At 38.2% G+C, this 23185-nt stretch overlaps 2 protein-coding genes across 2 annotated transcripts; both read right to left on the reverse strand.

Moving 5' to 3' along the window:
- Positions 1 to 620: 620 nt before the first annotated feature.
- LOC115966403 lies at positions 621 to 3332 on the reverse strand. Its single transcript, XM_031085644.1, has 4 exons — positions 1553 to 3332; positions 1159 to 1363; positions 864 to 1039; positions 621 to 748 (listed from the first exon to the last, which is right to left on the reverse strand). Exons 1-4 carry the CDS (start codon positions 3330 to 3332, stop codon positions 621 to 623), a joined length of 2289 nt encoding a protein of 762 aa, XP_030941504.1.
- A 1624-nt stretch (positions 3333 to 4956) lies between these two features.
- On the reverse strand, positions 4957 to 6296 carry LOC115966404 (UDP-glycosyltransferase 43-like). Its single transcript, XM_031085645.1, has one exon. The coding sequence runs from the start codon at positions 6223 to 6225 to the stop codon at positions 4957 to 4959; it is 1269 nt and encodes a 422-aa protein (XP_030941505.1). The 5' UTR covers positions 6226 to 6296.
- Positions 6297 to 23185: the final 16889 nt, after the last annotated feature.

The following is a 23185-nucleotide window of genomic DNA, read 5'->3' on the forward strand; positions in this document are numbered from 1 at the left end:
AGATGAAAAAGACAGCAACTTTCTTAATAACCAAAAAAAAAAAAAAAAAGGTCTTCACAAGAGCAGCTACTACTACTGAATATATCACCCAAAACAGGCCCCATGAACCCAGAATTTTCACAACCAATCACCCAAAACAGCCCCCTTGAACCCAGAAAAATTCACAACCAAAATCCCAGCAAAACCCACTGAATATATCACCCAAAACAGCCCCCATGAACCCAGAATTTTCACAACCAATCACCCAAAACAGCCCCCTTGAACCCAGAAAAATTCACAACCAAAATCCCAGCAAAACCCACTGAATATATCACCCAAAACAGCCCCTCATGAACCCAGAATTTTCACAACCAATCACCCAAAACAGCCCCCATGAACCCAGAAAAATTCACATAATACAACCACACATTGTGTACAACCTTGTTTCTCATAATAATGTTTTCCAAGTTATAGTACACAAACATAATACAAAATATAAAATACATAGAAATTATCTCTAAAATGTTACAGTACACAAACAGAATACATAGAAATGTTTTCCAACCTTCTTACAAAGAGACATAGAAATTATCTCTAAAACACAAAACATAACTTCAAAGTTCAAACATAATTATCATAAATCATAAATCATCAATGTCCAAATCATCATGCTCATCATCATTCCCTGGAAATCCAGGAGGAGGGCCAACAGGTTGTCCAAATGTTCCCAAATCAATTCCTTCAACCTCACTGCTATCATCTACAGATTCTATACACAAGGTTGAACAAAATAAAAAGAAAAATCATAATAATGTTTGCACAAACTTAAAAAAATAAAAGAAAAATCAATATAAGTTATTATATTTTTTTGCATATAAACTAACCTTCCATATTAGAAGAAGGCCCTTCACTTGCTGGATATGCACCCTCTTCATAAATTGCATTCTCCAACTCTTCATAATTAAGATATGGGTCCTCCTCTTCCACAAATACCCAAAAATCGGTTTTGTCGATACTTGCATAATCAATGGGGTCAAAATTAAACTTTTTGTTGTAAAGCCTGCATCATAAAATGTCATGCTCATTATTGGAATTTGAACATAATTAGTAACTAACAATTACATTATATAAATGACTTTTTAAAAATTAATATAATGATAAGATATAGCATTTAGTTACCTATGTTTCAATCGCAAGTTATGATGAACAAACACAAGATCATTGAGCCTTTGATGCTCCAATCTATTTCTTCTCTTAGAGTGTATTTGGTCAAATAAACTCCAACAACGCTCACATCCAGAAGAAGCGGAAGTTTGGCTAAGGATTCTAATTGCCAATTTTTGCAAGTTTGGAGCATCAGCACCCCACAACTTCCACCATTCATCTAATTTTCATAACACAACATAATCTAATATTAATTAACATAAACATATAGTCCAAGACTAGATTCTCAACATATAGTATTAAAGTAATTAAATTCCCAACTACATTACTTGAATGCAACACTAATTACTTGAATGCACACTATATCCTTTAGTAAACATATGGTATTAAAGTAAACTGATTACTTCACCTGGATGAGTGGTTGTGCTTGTTGACAATGCAAGCTCTCTATCAAAGCTCCCAATGCGGTCTCGAAAATATTGGGTTTCCTTAATAACCTTCTCTTTGTCACCATCATATTTTGTCCCAATATAGTCCAAAACAGCCATATGTACTGCTGGTTTCCGGCAAAAATTCTCCTCATCATACTGAAAAGCAGGATTTAACCAATATGCAGCAGCATGAAGATCTTTACGCAAATGTTTGTCCCAACGAATTTTTATAATTGAAGTGTATGGCTTGTACAAGTGCTTCTTCATTCGGAAGATCTTCTTGATTCCCAACCGTGCTCTATGCATGCCCTCATACACATATCCTATTGCAGGCCTTTGATCAGAATCAACAATCCGTAACAAACGAATGAGCGGCGATGAAATCTTGACAAGAACATTAATATCATCCCAAAAAGTATTATCTAAAATGATAGAAACTACTTCTTTTGCCTTTGACTCTCTTGCCAATCTATTGTCCACAAAAAACTTGCTAGTCACTAAGGCTTGCAAGTCATGCTTATGCACATGAAGACTTCCAAATGAAAGAAAAGTAGTAGCAAATCTTGTTGCTCCTACACGTACAATATCTGTCCAACCAGGTCTCTTCCTCAACCAAGCAATCAAAGCTACATGATTATAAATAAAAACTGTAACTTTGGATGCACGTTTTTTAAGTCTCTCCACATGAGGCATTTCTCCCATATCCTGCAACACAAGATTCAGGCAATGTGCTGCGCAAGGAGACCAACTAATGGTCTTATACTTTTCACACAACAATTTACCAGCAGATACATAATTGGAAGCATTGTCGGTAACCATGTGAACTATGTTTTTTGGACCAACCCATGTAACTACTTCATCAAACAATTTATATAAGTTTCTAGTACTCTTCACAATATCAGAGGCATCAACTGATTTTACAAATACCATTCCCCTAGGACAATAGACAAGGAAATTAATCAATGACCTATGTCTAGTATCCGTCCAACCATCAGCCATAAGTGTACATCCAACTTCTGCCCAATGCCTACGTTGTGACTCAACCAACAACTGTACCTCTTTCTTTTGATCCCTCAACAAAGGGACCCGTACAGCATGATAAGATGGAGCTTTGTAGCCAGGACCAGCAGCAGCTACAGCATCAATCATCTTTTGGTAGTACACTGAATTGACTACATTAAAAGGTATGCAATTGTCATACAAGAACCTTGCAATAGCCATATCAGCTTGCCTCACCCTTTCTTTACTTTGAAACACACTTTTAAGACCAGGTTGAGCTCCTGGAGTAGTTCTTGGAGCAAAATAATTATCCCCCGGATTTGTACCCTTTCTTTTACCTAAAACAAGTTTTTTAGGCAACCCACTACTATACACCTCTTGAACATCTTCATCTTCTTGTATATCACTATTTGTGGAAGGCACACTAAACATTTCTGCTTGACGTTGTTTTTCAACTTTTTTCTTCAACTCAAACTCCTTCACATATTCCAACATTTGGTATCTCACATCATGAGAAACCTTTTTACATGATCCAATATCACCTTTTATCCCCGCAAGGTGTTTTTTCATCCTATTAATACCCCCACCTTTATATGTTTGCCTACAATACATACATGTGAAAGTATTTCGTCCCTTCTCATCCGACCCAAGGCTAAAATGTTCCCAAGCCGGATCAACCTTTTCCCTTACTCTAGAGCTAGACTCCATTACATTGGAATCAGCTTCATGTGATGGAGTAGACCCGGTCTCTGTTTCCATTTTAATCTAAAAAACTAAACAACCAATCAAACACGCATAGACCCATCAATTTTTGAAATACAAATAGTCAAAGAATCACAACTTCATACACAAAGTCAAATTAACAAACAAACATACACCAAGTCATAGAGTCAAAGAATCACAAATTGATCTATAGGTGCTAATATAGAGAGAATCATAAACTAAGCCAAATTGTTGTACCAAGCACAAAATAAAATGAAATGAGAATCCAAACTTTAAGTCTCTCTCTAGCTCTCAAATTCCCTGATCAACCAAATGTGGGATATAAACCCATTAACTTAGTCCACATATAAGTTCTAGAGAATTACTACAATAAGTAAACCATTTAGCAAAATATTCCACATCATATAATCTTTTCGAGGCATTTTATCAAACACACATCATGCATTATTGTTGCAACCACTGCTGCATATATAATCTTATAAAAGAACTACCCACAAATACATTCAACTCAAAACCCAGCATCAAAATCCTTTGATAGACTAAGTTCTCCAAACTCTTTAACAATACCCAACTCCAAAATTTTCCTAGAAACAGCATTAGCATTAGCATTAGCTTAGCTGTTCCCATATTCTAATCACAAGTGAATCAGCCCCCACTTCATGATTATTTCCTAAGTTATGCATGTTTCATATATGATTCCCTAAGTGAGCAGTGAGCACACACTTACATGCATCATATTGCACATCAATAGCTATAAACAAATTTCTCTTTCAATGCCGTAGAGGACACCGTCGCACTATTAGGAGAGGAGAGGAAGTGAGAATTGGTGAGAGACGTTTGTGGGTCAAGTTTGATGTTCAAAATAAACCATATCTTCCAAATCAACAATGCTTTCAGCAAAAAAAAATCAACAATCATCATCCACATTTTCAATTGACCCAAATCATCAACAATCAACTTCCAAAAATTAACAAAGAAAAAACAGATTAGGGGTAATAAAGTACCAAACGACGGCGACGGCGACGGCGACGAGACACAGAGTGAGCTGCGACGGCGACGAGGGAGAGAGGCAGAGATGAGCTGCGATCTGGGCTGAACTGCGACGGCGAGAGAGTGATCGAACAAAGGTGGAACGACGGCAATCTAGGCTAAGCAAGAACGACGGTGGAACGGCGGTAGGATTTTAGATTTAGGATTTTAGATTTAGGGCGATCTGGGCTGAGCCAAAAGAAGGGTGGAACGGCGGTGGAGCAAGGGAAGAACGGCGGCAGGATTTATGGTGGAACGGCGGTGGAGCAAGGGAGGAACGGCGGCGACAAGGGATAGAGGCAGAGACGAGAGGGTGAATGAGAGAAGTGAGGTTTCGTGCGATCTCAATGTGAGGGTTTCGGAGTGTTCTGGAGACTGGAGAGAGCCAGAGAGGGTTAAAAAATAATAACTGTTGAACGACGCCGTATAGGAACTAGGAAGGAAAAAAAAAAAAAAAGGGCTGAAACGACGTCGTTTTAAGGCAGAAGTACTGCACCCGTTCAACCCGTTTGAACCGCTCACGGTTCACAGAACCGGACGGTCGGACCGCGGTTCAGGCGGGTTCATGCTTTTTTCGCATAGAACGGTTCCTTACCTTAAACGGACCGTGAATATGAACGGTTCCCGGGTTTTACGGTCGGACCGTACGGTCCGGTCCGGGTTTAACAACCTTGCCCAATTCCTTAACCATCATAAACGCATTCATTTGTTGCTCAGCATAAATTGGCCATGTGGCAATTGGTACAGCGTGCCACAAGCTCTCCAAAATTGAGTTCCAACCACAATGTGACACGAATCCTCCGATTGCTTTGTGGGCTAAGATTGACACTTGCGAGACCCATCCACACACCAAACCAATCCCAACTGTTCGTTCCAAGAATCCATTTGGCAAAACCTCCTCAAGACTCGTGTAATCATTTGGAAGATTTAATTGGGTTTTTGGTTTCTCACGTAATGACCATAAGAATCGAACCCCCGCCCGTTCAAGTCCATGGGCTATTTCTCTCACTTGCTGCACATCAAAGCTCCAATTGCTACCAAAGCATAAGAACACCACTGATGATAGAGGTTGGTCGTCAAGCCAGTTCAGAATATTTTGGTGATGGGCTTGGTCTGGGTGCCACTGGGCCGGGCCAGCAAGGTCAAGAACAGGCCCAATAGGATAAACTCGTGGCATTTGACTTGTGGAGAAATAGTTGAGTGTATGAGGCTCAAGCTCTTGAAGTGTGTTTATAATAATGCCCTTTGTTTCAAAGTACCTACGTCCATGGTACAAAAAGCAAGAGAACCCATCTCTCTTCAACGCTACTGGAGGCAACACTCTTGGAGGAACAGGGTTAACAAAACCAGGGATGACCAACTCAGTATCCAACTCGGCTAACTCAGTGGTGGTGAGTTGGGTGTCAAGGATAGGAAGATGAAGCATGAAGCTGAGAAACGAAGCTGGAGAGGCAAAGTAAAGGTAGCAAGGAATGTCAAGCTCTTTAGCAACATCAATGATCGAAGTGCAAAACATGTCGACGAATAACCCAGCAAGTTGTGGAACTGAGTTGGACTCTGAGTCTGAGTCCAACTCGGTTCCCATGAGGTTTGTGATTGCTTGTCTTAGATTGGGTTTTTGTTTTTTAACAAGTGACGAAAAATGGGCTACGAAAATTTGGGATTGATCGGGTGAGGGAAGGTCCACAGTAGGGAGGTGGACAAATTTGATTTTGGTGGCCGACGTGGCCACGCATGATTGGATGTACGTGTCGAGAAGGGGTCGACCGGGCATAGTGATGATCAAGATTGTTGCAGAAAATCGAGGGTCATGATTGATTAGGCGTTGAGCAAACTCAACAATGGGAACAAAGTTTCCAAACCCAGGAGTTGCAATGAGTACCACCTCGAATTTAGTCATGGCCTTTTGGGTTTCCTTGAATTTTTGCTTGATTTGGCTTATCTATATCAAGAATATATTGCTTTTGGAAGTAGGGGACTATGATATATATAGGAGAAAATATATGTTGTTTCCATGGTATATATCCCCCTCTCACATGAGTGTGGAGTTCACTCCTATGTGAAGGGAGGATACATCAAAAAAAAAAACAGTATATACCACCCTTTTAGAAATCAATTAAATAATCAAATTTGACAAATATCATTATAAAGACAATCTTAAATTTCTTGATGGACAAGCATATTGTCAATAATCAATTAAATAATCAAATTTGACAAGTATCATGATAAAGGCAACCTTAAATTTCTTGATGGACAAGCATATTATTCCATATTATCAATAATCAATTAAATAATCAAATTTGACAAGTATCATGATAAAGGCAATCTCAAAATTCTTGATGGACAAGCATATTATCAATAGTTAAAGTCTTTGTTAGTGGGTTTTTAAAATATGAGACATGAGGTACGTGTTCCTTTTTTTTTTTGTTCTTATTATTTGTTTCTGTATGAAACTATGACTTGCTAGGCATGCCTAATGATATTGTTTTTTTTTGGGTTGGCAAATAGTGGACCAAAACGACGTTGATGATTAAATAACAGATATTCATAGTGATCCCTGATGAAGCCCACGGATAAATTCCCCCATATATATCTTCTTTATATTATAAAAGCGTGAATGCCACTACAGTGTTTCGGCATTATACACTCAGAGTGTTTGGACTGTGCAAGTACTGTAGTGGCAACAGTGCTTTGGTGAGGCACTTTTTTTTTTTTTTTTTCAGTCTTCCGTTTTTTTTTTTTTATTCCTTTTATATATATTGTTGTATTGACACAATAAATTTTACAATATTTTTTTCACAATTATTGAGGTGTCAATTTCTTATAAGTTAAAATAAAATATAAAACCGTGACCAACCACAGCTAAAAATAAATATTTTGTGAAAAGCGACAATGCCGCTACAATTTGCACTGTTCATGTATAGTGTTATTTTGGTGAGCCACTTTGTCTTTGTTTTAAGTTTTGAACAGTAACTACAATTTCAAATAGCACTATAGCTACATTTGCTACAGTTTTTTATTTATTTATTTTTTTAGTATTCCGTTTCTAATTTTTTTTTTCCTTTTATATATATTATTATATTGATACAACAAATTTCATAATATTTTCACAATTATTGAGATGTCAATTTCATTTTGCTGCTTTAGTATTTTAGCACTGTTTATCTACAGTGCCATTTTGGTGAGCCACTTTGTCTTTTTTTTTTTTATTTTTTTTTTTTTTTAAGTTTTGAACAGTAGCTATAGTACCAAGTGGCACTGTAGCTACAGTAGTAACAATTTTTTTTTTATTTCCAGTCTTCCGTTTGTATTTTTTTTTTCCCTTTTATATATATATTGTTATACTGACACAACAAATTTCATAATATTTTCACAGGTGTCAATTTCTTATAAGTCAAAATAAAATAATAAAATATGAAATTTTGACCAACCATAACTGAAAATAAATCTATATATATAAAAAAGTACGAATGCGCTAAATCACTGCAGTTACCATGCTTTGGTTTCGTGAGCCACTTTTTTTTTTTCCCAAGTTTTGAATAGTAACTGCAATGCCAAGTGGCACTGTAGCTACAATAGCTATAGTTTTTTTTTTTTTTTCATGTAATCGGTTTGTGCTTTTTTTTTTTTTCCTTTTAAATATTTATGTAAGCTGGTATATATATTGTTATATTGACACAATAAATTTCACAATATTGACACAATAAATTTCACAATATTCTCACAATTATTGACGTGCACGTATACGCTAAAGCACTGTAGCTATAGTGCTTTGGTTTCATGAGCCACTTTTTTTTTCCCAACTTTTGAAAAGTAACTACAGTGCCAAGTGGCACTGTAGCTATAGTAGCTACATTTTTTTTTTCCAGTAATTGGTTTGTTTGTTTTTTTTTTCCTTTTAAATATTTATGTAAGCTGATATATATATTGTTATACTGATACAATAAATTTCACAACATTTTCACAATTATTGACGTGCCAATTTCTTACAAGTCGAAATAAAATAATAAAATATGAGACTGGCCAATTACAATTAAAAATAAATGTTTTGAGAAAATGTTACAATACTTATTGTGCAGTGCTTTTGGTTTATTCAACTGGCACGGTAGCTATCGTGCCTAAAGTTTTTTTTTTTTTTTTTTTTTAGTAATCGGTTTATGTTTTTTTTTTTATAATATTTATGTAAGCTGGTATATATATTGTTATACTGATACAACAAATTTCACAATATTTTCACAATTATTGACGTGTCAATGTCTTATAAGTCGAAATAAAATAATAAAATATGAGACTGACCAATCACAACTAAAAATAAATGTTTTGAGAAAATGTTACAACACTTATTGTGCAGTGCTTTTGGTTTATTCAACTGGCACGATAACTACAGTGCCTAATTTTATTTATTTATTTTTTTCAGTAATCGGCTTATGTTTTTTTTTTTTTAATATTTATGTAAGCTGGTCTATATATTGTTATATTGACATAACAGATTTTACAATATTTTCACAATTATTGATGTGTCAATTTCTTACAAGTCGAAATAAAATAATAAAATATGAGACTGTGACCAGTCACAACTAAAAATAAATGTTTTGAGAAAATGTTACAACACTTATCGTGCAGTGCTTTTGGTTTATTCAACTGGCATGGTAGGCCTAAAGTTTTTTTATTTTTTATTTTTAGTAATCGGTTTGTGTTTTTTTTCTTTTAAATATTTATGTAAGCTGGTATATATATTGTTATACTGACATAACAAATTTCACAATATTTTCACAATTATTGACGTGTCAATTTCTTACAAGCCGAAATAAAATAATAAAATATGAGACTGTGACTAACCACAACTAAAAATAAATGTTTTGAGAAAATGTTACAACACTTATTGTGTAGTGTTTTTGGTTTATTCAACTGGCACGGTAGCTACAGTGCCTAAAGTTTTTTTTTTTTTTTTTTCAATAATTAGTTTTTTTTTTTTTAATATTTATGTAAGCTGGTATATATATTGTTATACTGACACAACAAATTTCACAATTATTGACGTGTCAATTTCTTACAGGTCGAAATAAAATAATAAAATATGAGACTGTAACCAACCATAACTAAAAATAAATGTTTTGAAAAAATGTTATAACTCTTATTATCACAATATTTTTACAATTGTTGAGAGCTCAGTTTCTTATACATCAAATAAAAAAAATGCTAAGTCCACAACATTTTAACATTAATTTATACAGTGCCTAAAGATTTTTTTTTTTTTTTTTTTCAGTTGTCAGTTTATGTGTTTTTTTTTTTTTTTTTTCCTTTTAAATATATATGTAAGCTAGCATATCTATTAACTATATAAAAAGAGCCAAAGGCTCATGAATAGTGTTTTTTTGGTTTATTCAATCAGTGAGGTGCACTTTTTTTTTTTTTTTCTTTCTCCTTCAAGTATGCCAGTTGGTTTGAGCTTTGTTTTTGTTTTTTTTATTTTTTATTTTTTAGATCTTTATATGTTTACTTTGTACTTGCAATGCAAGTTTACATTGTAAATACACAAAAGTTGTTAATATTATACACATTTGCACAAAAAATGGTAAATATTGTACAAAGTTTGTAAATGTGTACAAAATTTGCCAATTTTTTTGTGTCCATAATTAAATTTACATTGTAATTAAGTACAATGTATACATAAAGATATTATGAAAATGTTGTAACACATGTGTCAATTCCTTATGAATCAAAATAAAATAAAATAAAATAATAAAATATTATATCGAGATCTAGCACAAATAAAAATGTCGTGACATTTTGTTGTTATTACAATATATTTACAACTATTAAGGTGTAAGTTATAAGTCAAAATAAAATAATAAAATATTGGACTAGGATTTGTCACGATCTTATACGATTGAGATTAACATTTTATGACATAATTATCAAAATTCTTAAAATTAATATCTCTTTTGATTAATATAAATCTCTTTGTATTTTAAAAATCAAATAATTTATATTTATTGTAAGGACACGATTCTTTTGGCGGCCCAATAAAGTTGTTGGGCTCGCGCATGAAAGATCTTTCACAATATGATTTGTAGAGAGTGGGCTTGAAAAGCTTGGCCTTGTTCACAGGGCGGTGTTCCGGTCTGGATTTTAGAAAGATTCCTGTGAAAAAATGGACTGGGCCTGAACGTTAAAGCCCTACAACGTTGCATCTTCTGGGAATGGGCTCCTCGGACTTGATCCGAGGACCCTTGAGGTCCTATCCCGGCTACCCAACGGAGAGCTTTCTCTGTTCTGTGCATGGATTGTTCCGGCGTTCTCATTCATAGAGTCTTTCTCTTTTTTCCCTAGGATCCGGGGCCCTCTACCAGATTCACTTACTTCTTCTTTTATACTCGCCTGCGTTCGATGTCCTTCGTCCACGTGTAGGGTCAGCCTTTACAAGACTGACATTTGTCCCATCAGTCCAATCCCGGAATTGTTGGAGATGGTTGATAAAGCTGAAGAGTACGGCTCTGTCAGGGGCAGGGCATTGAATGGCAATAGGAGCAGCTTTCCCGGATATTCTTAGATTCTCTTTTAAGTTTGACCCTATTCCTGCTTTTACCCCTCTTTTTCGGTGGGATTTCGGATCTGCCGAGGACTGGATTGTCCTCGGCTGGATCCCAAGACTACCTAGTGCTCTGCCATAGGGCTTGGGCCATGATTCTCCTCGGCTCGGACCTTCTGACTCCCTACGGGCAAATGGGCTTTGGCCCATAACTCATTGGGCCCCACATTTATATTTTGTGATACAAATAAAATCTAAAATTGATCCTAATCACTATTTTTTTTTTCCCATGGCTAGCACATGCCTTGCACGTGCTGCCTTGACTAGTAATGAAAAAGATGTGAAAGAGAGCGCCTTATTTTTATTCCTCTTCCTCGTTGTCATATTCTATTATTGGTGTAGAAAGTGGATACCGATTGAATAAAATAAAGTCTTAAGTTTAAAGTATCAATAATATTCAATAAGGGCGACCGTCAAGTTGGTTGGTAGAGGAGATTTCGTTCAAAGAAGGAATATATAAAGGAGATCTGGTAAAGTATCTTAGAATTGTATAAGAGATCTGGGGTTCAATCTCTATCTACACCAAAAAATTATTGGTGTTTTGGTCTGATAATAAATAATTATTATTAGGAGCGGATACCATAGGTTGAAACTCTCTCAAGGATTCTAGCCTTTTACTCATATTTTTTAAAAATATTTGGCAATATGCCCCTGTTTTGAAACTATATAAGTTCGTGCCTCTGTTTCAAAACTCGATTCTAATAAAATCAAGTTTCAATCAAAAACTCGATTGGTAGAAAATCGAGTATGGTGCGATCAAACTATGGCGACGTTCAGTAAGACCTATAGTGGCGTTTTAAAACCCTATAGCGGCGTTTTCATACAATTTTTTGTTTTTATAAGTTTGATTGCCTCATACCAGGTTTAGGGAGCCCTATAGCGGTGTTCAGTAAGACTTATAGTGGCATTTTAGAGCTTTATAGCAACGTTTTTATGCAATTTTTTGTTTTTATAAGTTTGATCGCCCCATGTCAAGTTCAGGGAGCCCTATAGTGGCGTTCGGTAAGACCTATAGTGGCGTTTTATTCCCTATAGCGGCATTTTCATGCAATTTTTTTGTTTTTATAAGTTTGATCGCCCATACCAAGTTCAAGGAGCTCTATAATGGCGTTTTAAAGCTCTATAGCGGCATTTTCATGCAATTTTTTGTTTTTATAAGTTTCATGCAATTTAAATGGAACTTGAGCTCCATAAACTCGAGTTCCATTCAATTTTTTTTTTTTTTTTTTAATTTTGATAAGGTATAACTCGATTTTAAACCAATCGAGTTTCAAAACAGGGGCATATTGCCAAATATTTTTAAAAATAGGGGTAAAAGGCTAGAATCCCTAAACTCTCTCTCAAATATATATATATATATATATATATGGAATAAAAAATTTCTCTTATCTATATATTAGGGCTATCCACGAGTCGGGCGGGTCAGGTTTGTGCCCAACCCGTAACCGACCTGCCGGAGATCGGGTAGGGAGGTTCCAAACCCGCAACCGACCCGTATTAGGGTTGGGTTTTACAAGTTGGTTTCCCGTCGGGTGAGCAACGATTTCGGGTGAGGCCGAAACTTGCCAGAGAGGATGAAAAAAGTAGAACATCGGCGAGGTCTCTCTTGATCCGTCCAAAATCCTGTGTGATCTAGTCAGATTTGGCATAGATTTCACCAAATCCGATGCTTTTTCCCTTAAATCGTGCCTAGAATCGCCGGACCTATAGTTTTAGTCGCCAAAATCTGCCAAATCGTGCTGGAAGACTAGTCGAAAACTTGAAATCGCAGCTCATCATTCTCTCTTTGGGCGGGTCAGGTTTAACGGGTTTTAAAGGAAAGGAATTGAAACCGAACCACTAGCATCAGGTTTTGGAGCTCGGGACCCACGTCTGACCAACAGAGCTATTGGATCGGGTTGTAGCGGGTCGAGTACGAGCGGGTTGGGCGGGTCAGCGGGTGAGATAGACAGCCCTACTATATATCATCTATTATATATATAAAACCGAAATTTCTGAAATTCTCACAATTTTCTATGTTAGCACAATATTTAAATAAAATTATTTTTGTTTAGTCCAAACTTAATAAGGAGTAAAACTCTATCTCTCAAATAAGTCTAATTTAAACTCAAACTCATCATTTTTTTTAAACAAAATTATTTTTGTTTAATACAAACTTAACAAGAAGTAAAACTTTATCTTTCTAACAAGTCTAACTTAAACTCAAACGTTGATAATTTATCTCCAAATTTGCGAGGTTAATCATAAACACTAAAAGCAATACAAACCCCTTTTCTTTTCTCCCTTTTTTTAAAAATTAAATTCTTTGGTGTTATAAATAATTTGGTTTGTTCACTTTTTCTTTTTTTACACTTCAAAATAAAGAAGTAATTCCTTTGAAAAAAAACAATTATTAATTCCTTTTCCCAACAGAAAAAGGAAATCCATACTTTAGTGGTAATTGACATTCATGTGACGTGAGTAATTGCAATGTTATTCCATTATAGGACAAGCTCAAGCAAAGGCTAACGTGTAGAGTTAAATCCAATCCAACTTATACCAACACTTGAGAGGCCAAAAAAAAAAAAAATCAAACCTCAAAACTACTGGGAGAATTGTCTAAGTGTTTCAGATCATACACAGTACACATAAACACACTTTTATTTTCCTACTCATTTGAGGTCTCTCCAAAATCATAGGTTGTTGTACAGTGATTTCACCACCACCACAGACCTACAAGCAAGTTTTTTTTTTTTATAGTCTATATGCACTTAATTTGTCTTTCAAATAATATTTACTGTTAGTTGTTTGCAGCATATATTGTTTGGGTTAAATAGTTGAACAACGTTAAAATAACAAGACTTGCAAAGTTTAAAAAGAAGATTGATTATGAATGAACAACGATTTCTCTATTAGGAGTGACATTGCTTAGAGTTACAAACAATTTCATGGTGTAGGTAGAATTAGAAAGATAGATCTACATAGTTCTGATTTGAAAGTAAGCCCATAAAATAAATATATATTTTTGGCTTTTAAATAATACTATTTAAACACTTTTAATGAACAATGTTTTTGGAGTGATTACATTTATATATGATTATCTTCTCAAAAAAATTATATATGATTATAATCAGTGTTTTTGGAGTGATTATATTTATATAAGATTATAATTATTTAATCATTCTTTAGTCATTCAACAACATTAGTTATATTTTTAGACTAATATAAGTTCATTGAGTTGATGTTACACCAATTTATGTCCTTAATCTTATTGGGGCATTTTGACTAAAAAAAATATAAGATATACATACATGTAGCATGATTTTTGCTTTCAATCATATAATAATAATAATAATAATAATAACGATAATAATTCATTTAGCTATTATTAGTTTTAATAAAATTATACGTTTTATGAGTTTACGCTTAACTTTGTTTCAATTGTTTTATGGATTCTTTCTAAATATTAAATTTATATTTTTTTTTCATGCATATTGTAGGTATAAGGGCCCAGGATTGTATATTAGGCCTTGGGCTTTGGTCGAGGACGTTGTTGGGTCTGAGGATGAATAAGTAGTAGTGAGGGCATTAAGTTCAGAGTCCCACAAGTAACGTGCAAGTGGAAAGGTTGGGAAAGGTAGTCTGAGGAGGATTGTCTCCTCAAATAAGCCAAGCACAGGTCATATGTATATCCTATCATTCAAGGAGACCTTCCAGGAAATTCCACTAATAGGGACGTGTATTATAAACGTACAAAAGGGATGGAAGCCCAGAAATGTCTAGGGAAATGCTGCTACCACCTCATTAAATGCTCTGCAGCTAACTTTCTGGCTGCATTAATGTGGAGAGGACCCCTGAATAATGATGCCTTAGCTACCCCAACTCACAGAAGGCCTAAAGGGGTGTTCGATGGGACAAGCATTCAAGAAGTGGCTTAGATGATCAACAAGTGGAGGACCAAGATCGTTCAAAGGGGACTATATCATGTAAGAGACCCTCCATGGAAAGGAGGAGGAAAAATCAAAAGAAAAACACCGTAGTAATCAGGAAATAAATTTTTAATCATACATAAGATGAAGATACAAGAACTGATCTCCTCTGACCTCTCCAAGGACGACTTTCTTTAGTTGAAATCTATTTATCTTTCTGTTCTTGTCACTTAAATCCACTTTGTTTGCCATCCAACTCATTCTAACCCAGTTTTCCAACCCACTCTCTACAAATTTATTTTTTTGGGCTTTTTGGGCTTAGTCTGTTCATCCTTTGGGTCAGGGATTCAAACTTGATCCTTATAATTGGCACCGTCTGTGGGGATTTCTGGTGTTACAGTGAGTCTAATGTTCAAATATAGTAGGTTCAGCTCCACACCAGGCAGAATCTACTGGGTCTCAACGTATAAACCATTTTATCAACCTCGAGTGAAGAAGGGATCGGGAGGGGAGTGTGCATAGTACACAAACCAATAGGAGCCAATCCCGAGGGAAGAGCCACCTTTCTTATGAGGAAGATACCAGAGCCCTACAACTGGAAATTGACCATCTGAAGAGAAAGTTACACCACGAGCGGGAAAAGCGAACTCCCTCCAGTTCTAACTCTTCTTCTGACAGTGAAAAGAATAGTAGCTATAGACTCAGATTGAGAACCCCTCCCAGTGAGTCTTTCTCATACGACGAAGACCTCCACCTTGAGCGCAGAAATAGGAGTTCATTTTCCAAGAGCAGGGGAAACGATGCGATGAGCAGAGCACTCAACTAGATTTTTAGGTCACCCTTCACACGTAGAGTTGAGGAGGGGGTGCTTCCTCGATGGTTCACGCAGCCCGCATTCATTATGTACAACAGTTGAACTGACCTTGTGGAACACATGAGCCACTTAAATCGGACGATGGTTGGGCACTCTAAAAATAAGGCCCTGATGTGCAAGGTGTTCCCCTTCAGTCTGGACCCTGTGGCGATAAGGTGGTTTGATGGCCTAGCTATAGGTTCCGTTAATTCCTTTAGAGAGTTCACCCAAGCCTTTGGATCCCATTTTGTCACCTGTAGTAAGGTCCCTCACCCCTAGATTCCCTATTGTCTATGTCCATGCAAGAAGGAGAGACCCTGAAAGCGTACTTGGACAGATACTGGGAAATGTTCAATGAGATAGACGGTGACTTTAACGATGTGGCTATTAAGACCTTCAAGGTCGGTCTGCCTATTAAGCATGGGTTGAGGAAGTCCTTGACTGGGAAGCTTGCCACCAGTGTGCGCAAGCTCATGGAAAGGATTGATAAGTATAAGAGGGTCGAGGAGGACCAACAGCAAGGCAAAGGGAAAGGTAAGGCTATCTCTCAAGAGAGAAGGGATTTCAGATCAAACTGATACAACCATAATAGACCCCAGAGGGATTTTCTAGGCAGTCTGGTCCACGGCTCCCTAGGCGATTAACGTGGTGTTTCGAGAACCAGTGTATCAAGTCCCAGAGAATATCAAGACGAGCCATACTTCAAATGGCCGAAAACAAATGGAAGAAGACCCCTCGATGCGCAACTAGAGCCTCCACTGCCAATATAACCAGGAGCGGGGGCATACCACCGAGGACTGCAGAACTCTGTGGAATCATTTGGAGTAACTTGTTAGAGAAGAAAGATTATAATAGTTTATGTATCGGCCCAATGGGCAGGGGGATCAGTCAAGGACAGGGGTTCAGGTGAACGCTTCTTCAAGGCCCCTGTAAGGCACAATCAACGTCCTCTTCGCTGCTCCTGGGAGAATTGGCTCGCAGCCCTTCAGGGTGATGTCTGTAACCCAGCTACCCGGCAAGGAATCTAACAGAATGCCGAAAAGGGCAAGAATAAAGGCCCGACTAGCGTTAAGCTTTTTAGATAAGGACAAGGTGGGAACCATATAGCCGCACGATGATGCTCTAGTGATCACCCTCAGGATAGGAGAGTATGATGTAAAAAGGGTGATGGTGGACCAAAGTAATGGGGTAGAGATCATGTACCCTGACTTGTACAAAGGGCTGAACCTGAGGCCCGAGGATTTAACATCCTATAATTCGCCCTTAGTGAGCTTTGACGGAAAAGCTGTCATTCCAAAGGGCCAAATTAGACTACCCATGTAGGTAGGGTTAGAAGTGGTGAAGGTGAATTTTATTGTGGTGAACGCCTATTCCCCCTATACGGCCATCGTCAGAAGACCTTGGTTTCACGCCCTAGGGGCTGTTTCTTCCACTCTACATCAGAAGGAGAAATACCCATCCGGGAACTAAATTGAAGAGCTCATTGGGAGTCAATCCATAGCTAGGTAGTAACTGGTGATCGCCATTTTGCATCAACCTGGGGCTGAGTCCTCGACCTTTACTAAGGGGGGCTCATAGTAATCAAAGACCTCAATCCTACTTGTTGATGGGCCAGCTCAAGAGGCGAAGTGTGAGGATTTGGAAAAGATTGCTGTGGGGGATGATCCGGTGAAGTTTTTTCAAGTAGGGACCCAGTTGCCCCCTTAGGAGAAGGAAGAGTTATTAGCATTTCTTAGGAGGAACATAGACGCGTTTGCATAGAGTGTTTATGAAGCTCCGAGGGTGGATCCAAGCTTCATATGCTACCATTTGAATGGTAACCCCTCTACCATCCCTAAAAAGCAACCGCCTCGACGCTCATCTAAGGACCACTCTAATGCTGTAAGAGACAAGGTGGTGAAGCTTAAGTAAGTTGGGGCTATCAAAGAGGTATTCTACCCTGAGTGGCTGGCCAACACAGTGATAGTGAAGAAGAAGAATGGGAAATGGAGAGTGTATGTGGATTTCATAGATCTAAATAAGGCTTGTCCAAAAGACCCTTTCCCTATGCCTTGGATAAACCAACTGGTAGATGCAACTGTAGGCCATCCTCTGATGAGCTTCTTAGAAGCCTTCTAAGGCTACCACCAAATACCACTAGCCTTAGACGATTAAGAAAAGACAGATTACGTCACTCCAACCAGGAAGTACCACTACAAAGTGATGCCCTTTAGTCTAAAGAATGCGGGATCTACCTATCAGAGGATGATGACTAGGATATTTGAGTCTCGATTGGGAAAAAACATTGAAATTTACATAGATGACATGGTGGTCAAGATTAAGATGGAGTCTGAGCACATTAACGACCTCGGGAATATATTTTGCATCTTGAGGAGGCACAAGCTACGCCCTAACGCTTCTAAGTGTTCCTTTGGTGTTGGTTTAGGAAAGTTCTTGGGCTACATGGTCACTCACTATGGTATTGAGGTTAATTCTGACCATATTAAGGCAATTAGCAACCTACAACCACCTCGGAATCCCAAGAAAGTCCAAAAGCTGACAGAAATGACTACTACTTTAAACCGATTCATCTCTCAATCAGCCAACAGGTGTAGGCCCTTCTTTCAGTTGTTGAACAAGTGGAAGGGGTTTGAATGGAACGAAGAGTGCATCTTAACCTTCCAGAAACTGAAGGAATACCTTTCTGGGCCACCTATTATGTCAAGACCTGAGATGGACAAGGTTTTGTTTGCCTACATTGCTGTCGCTTCCCATGCGATGAGCTTGGTGCTGATACGGGTTAATAGTGGGGTACAGAGGCCAGTTTACTATGTAAGCAAGTCACTACATGAGGCTGAGGTCCGTTGTCTACCACTGGAGAAAGCCATTTGGTAGTGGTGCATGACACACGTAAGCTCCCCCATTACTTCCAATCACATACGGTTGTTGTCCTCACCCAGCTCTCACTTAGGTCTCTACTTCGGAGCGCTGATTACACCAGAAGAATTGCCAAATAGGGTACGATCCTAGGAGCCTTTAATATCAAGTACATGCCTAGCACGTCTATCAAGGGCCAAGTCCTCGCCGATCTGGTGGCTGAGTTTGCTGAAACTCTGTTAGAAGAGAGAATGGAAAAGTAGAACATGGATGAAAAATCGGTTGGTGCAATTTTCTTACAAAAACCTTTATCCTAGAAGGTATATGTTGATGGTGCGGTGTATGACGGAGGATCTGGAGTGGGACTAGTTCTAATATCACCCGAGAGAATTACAATTGAGAAATCCTTGAGATTGGTCTTCTTGGCCACAAACAATGAGGCTAAGTATGAAGCTCTGTTGGCCTATGACCATGGTTCAGAAGATGGGTGAAAAAGCAATGGAAATATTCTTTAATTCAAGACTGATGGTAGGCCAAGTTCAAGGAGAGTTAGAAGCTAGAGATCTCAAAATGCAGGAGTACTTGAGCCAGGTTAGACATTTACAGTAAGAATTTGAATCTTTTAACTTATCACAAATCCCTAGAAGTAGAAATACACATTCTGACTCTCTTGTCACACTGGCAACCTCCTTAACACAAAGTTTACCTCGAGTGATTCTAGTGGAAGACTTGTATAAGCCTACTAAGATAGGAAGCAATGTGGTTCACATTCATCAAATTAGGGTAGGACCTAACTAGATGAATTTCATAATATTGTTCCTTAAGGAGGATGTCCTACCCGAGGATAAGCCCGAGGCTGAAAAGGTACGGAGGAAGGCTCCTCGGTTTTGGCTGTCTGAGGACCAAAAGTTGTACAAGAGATCCCTTTTTGGCCCATATCTACTATGCATACACCTAGAAGTAGTCGAGCTCCTCCTAGAAGAATTATATGAAGGGATTTGTGAAAGCCACACGGGAGATAGGTCTTTGTCTTACAAGGCCCTCACATAAGGCTATTGGTGGTTAAATATGCATAAAGAAGCACAAGAATATGTGAAGAAATGTGACCAGTGTCAAAGATTTACACTGAAATTCATAAACCAGGAGGAGTCCTTAACCCGATGTCCAACCCATGACATTTTGCTCAGTGGGGATTGGACATTGCAGGTCCTTTCCCTAAAGCGGCAAGGAATAAAAGATATTTTTTGGTCCGCATGGATTTCTTTACCAAATGGGTTGAAGCAGAATCTTTGGCAAATATCAGAGATGCGGATGCTAAGAAATTTATTTGGAAGAATATTGTCACTCGGTTTAGTATCCCTTATACACTCATCTCGAACAACGGATTGCAGTTTAATAACAAGGCCTTCAGGAGGTGTTGCTGTGATTTGGGCATAACAAATAGATATTCCACCCCGGCATATTGGGCAGGCCGAAGCTGTCAACAAGTCATAGTCAGTGTGCTTAAAAAGAGGCTGGACGATGCAAAAGGAAAATGGGTGGAAGAACTGCCACACGTCCTTTGGACATACCGCACTACGCCCCTAGATCAACGGGGAAGACGCCTTTTTCAATGACTTATGGGACTGAGGCTATTAGTCCTCTAGAAAATGGATTCCCCACACTGATTGGATTCCCCACATTGAGAACAAGTTCTTTCACCCCGAGCAGCAATGATAGGTTATTGGAGAAGAGCTTGGGCTTAATTGAATAACGAAGAGAAAATGTCATGGTCCAATTGGCCTACTATCAACACAAGCTCAAGCAGGGGTACGATTCCAATGTAAAGCTAAGGCCACAGACAGTTGGAGACTTGGTCTTAAGAAAGGTTTTAGGCATTGCAAAGAACCCAACATGGGATAAATTGGGACTCAACTGAGAAAGGTCATATCGTATCACATCAGTGGCTGGAATAGGTGCGTACTATCTTGAAGATCTAGAGGAAAAGGTTATACCACACCCCTAGAATGTAAATAATCTCAAAGATATCGTTATTAATGAAAGCTTTCTTTGTCACACTCTCGTTCACTCCATTATCTGTTGAGTTTCCTATTATTATTATTCTAAGTATCAAACAGAACTTTGGTCATGCCTAGCTCCTCGGACCATAAATCTTAGGTAAATTGATATGTTTAGCTATTTTCCTATTAAACAGCATCTTAGCTATGTCTGGTTTCTTGGACCACCTACTTTGGGTAAATTAATACTCAGTGGCATCTATTTAAGTATTAAACAGAACCTTAACTACGCCTAGTCCCTTAGACCACCTACTTTAGGTAAATTAATACTTCATAACAATCTTCTCAATAGCAAACAGAACCTTGGTCATGCTTGGCTCCTCAAACCACATACTTTGGGTAAATTGATATTTTTAGCTATTTTTCTAAGTATTAAACAGAACCTTAACTATGCCTGGTTCCTCGGACCACCTGCTTTAGGTCAATTAATACTTAATGGCATCTACCTAAATATTAAACAGAACCTTAACCACTCCTGGTCTCTCAGACCACCTGCTTTGGGTAAATTAATACTTAATAACAATCTTCTCAGTACTAAACAGAACCTTGGTCATGCCTAACTTCTCGGACCACATATCTTGGATAAATTGATATGTTTAGCTATTTTCCTAAGTATTAAACAGAACCTTAGCTATGTTTGGTTCCTCAGACCACCTGCTTTGGGTAAATTAATACTTAAGGACATCTATCTGAGTATTAAACAGAACCTTAGCTACGCTTGGTCCTTCAGACCACCTGTTTTGGGTAAATTAATACTTAATGACAATCTTCTCAGTATCAAACAGAACATTGGTCATGCTTGGCTCCTCATACCACATACCTTGGATAAATTGATATTTTTAGCTATTTTCCTAAGTATCAAATAGAACTTTAACTATGTCTGGTTCCTCGGACCACCTGTTTTGGGTAAATTAATACTTAATGGCATCTATCTAAGCGTCAAACGGAACCTTGATCATGCCTAGCTCCTTAGACCACCTGCTTTAGGTGGATTAACACTGAGTGACATCCACTTATTCTCCTAAGTGTCAAACAAATCTCAGATCATACCTAATTTCTTGAATCACTAGCTATAAGTAAGTTAAATTTCTTGGATTTTTATCTAAGCGTTAAGCAGAATGAGAGTTGCCTGCCTTGTTAATTTCTTACAAGTATTTGATAATTCTCTTTATTGCTGGCACTTATTCAATTTATTTCATTTATCAAGTGATGTATTGTTGTTAGCCTTTACTAAAAGAATAGCAGTAGTTTGCTACTACTTGCAACTTTGTTGAAGTTAGAGACACATAAAGTAAAGATACACAAGGTAAAAAGTGAAGTCTTTTCATTAGACAAAATGAAAGTATAATACATTCAATGATAGACTATCATTACAAAAACAAAAAAAGGAGAAGAAGTGCTAAGATCCTAAAGTTACACCATAGCAATAGGAGGGTCATCCTTAGCCCTAGTTGTGTCATCCTTGGCCTTGGAATCAACACCCTTGACCTTGGTTGCAACCTTTTTACCCTTGGCCTCTGGCAGAGTTGTAGCCTCCTTACCCTTATCCTCAGGCTGAGCTCCCCGCTAGCCGGCCTCTTTGCCCTTGGCCACTATAAGCTCCTGGCTTTGGTTATTGGCCTTGTCAGGCCCTGTGAGGGCGTCAGGACGGAGAAGAGAAACCTCGGTGGAGGAAGGCTGTCCCGAGGGAGGGAGAGCAAGAGCAAAGGGAGGAGGGAGATCCGCTGGAATTTCTCGAATATCTTCAAGATAAAACACGTTCTCAACGAGTCTCCACTCGAAGGTAGTAGGTACTCCTGCTCGGTTGAGCGCCTCCGCCTACACCTTTTTGTAGAAGTCTCTACATACCCCTACCAGCTCCTCTACCAGCCGGGTTTAGGTCTCCAGCACGCCGCAGTCATAAGCTTCCTGTTCTAAAGCCTCAAAAACCTCTTTAACTGCCCTGGCTGCTTCCTTGGCTTTCTCCAAATTGGCCTTTAGCTCTAGGATCAACTGCCTTTAGGTAGCCAGCTCTACCTCTATGATATGGAGCTTCTTATGCTGGTCCTTAACCTGGGCCTCTACGTTCTTCAGGCAACCTCCACACTTAGGCATGAGCTCTTCTCCACAGCCAACTTTGTGGCGAGCTCCTTATTCTTGTGTTCAACTACACCCAGGGCCTTGTTGGCCTCGGCAAGGCGACTTGCCTTGACCCTTGCCTCATTTCTTGCATCGTTGACCCATTCCTCGGCCACATAGACCTCCTCGGTAATTTGCACAAAAATGGCAAAGGGATCCCATGTTAAAAAAAGAAAAAGAGGGCAAAAAGAGCACCTCAACATCTAATCAAAAATTAGGACGATGAGCTTACCATAGCAAGGTCCTTTTCAGGGACATGAATAAGTCTAGCTGTCTCACGTGCCTTAAAGCCTCCATGTCTTTAGGCAGGAGAAGGGATTGCTCTAAGGCCTTGGTAATGTAATTTGAGCACCCCCTTTAGTACTCCTTGATGGTGGCATTCCACGGGATATCAACACCATCCAACTCCAGCTGAGGGGCCCAGGTACATTGCTGTTGGCCCACATCGGCCCCGCTTGGATCCTCCCTACTGTCCA

The sequence above is a fragment of the Quercus lobata genome, chromosome 11 (assembly GCF_001633185.2).
Source record: "Quercus lobata isolate SW786 chromosome 11, ValleyOak3.0 Primary Assembly, whole genome shotgun sequence".
In the NCBI taxonomy this organism is placed as follows: Eukaryota; Viridiplantae; Streptophyta; class Magnoliopsida; order Fagales; family Fagaceae; genus Quercus; species Quercus lobata.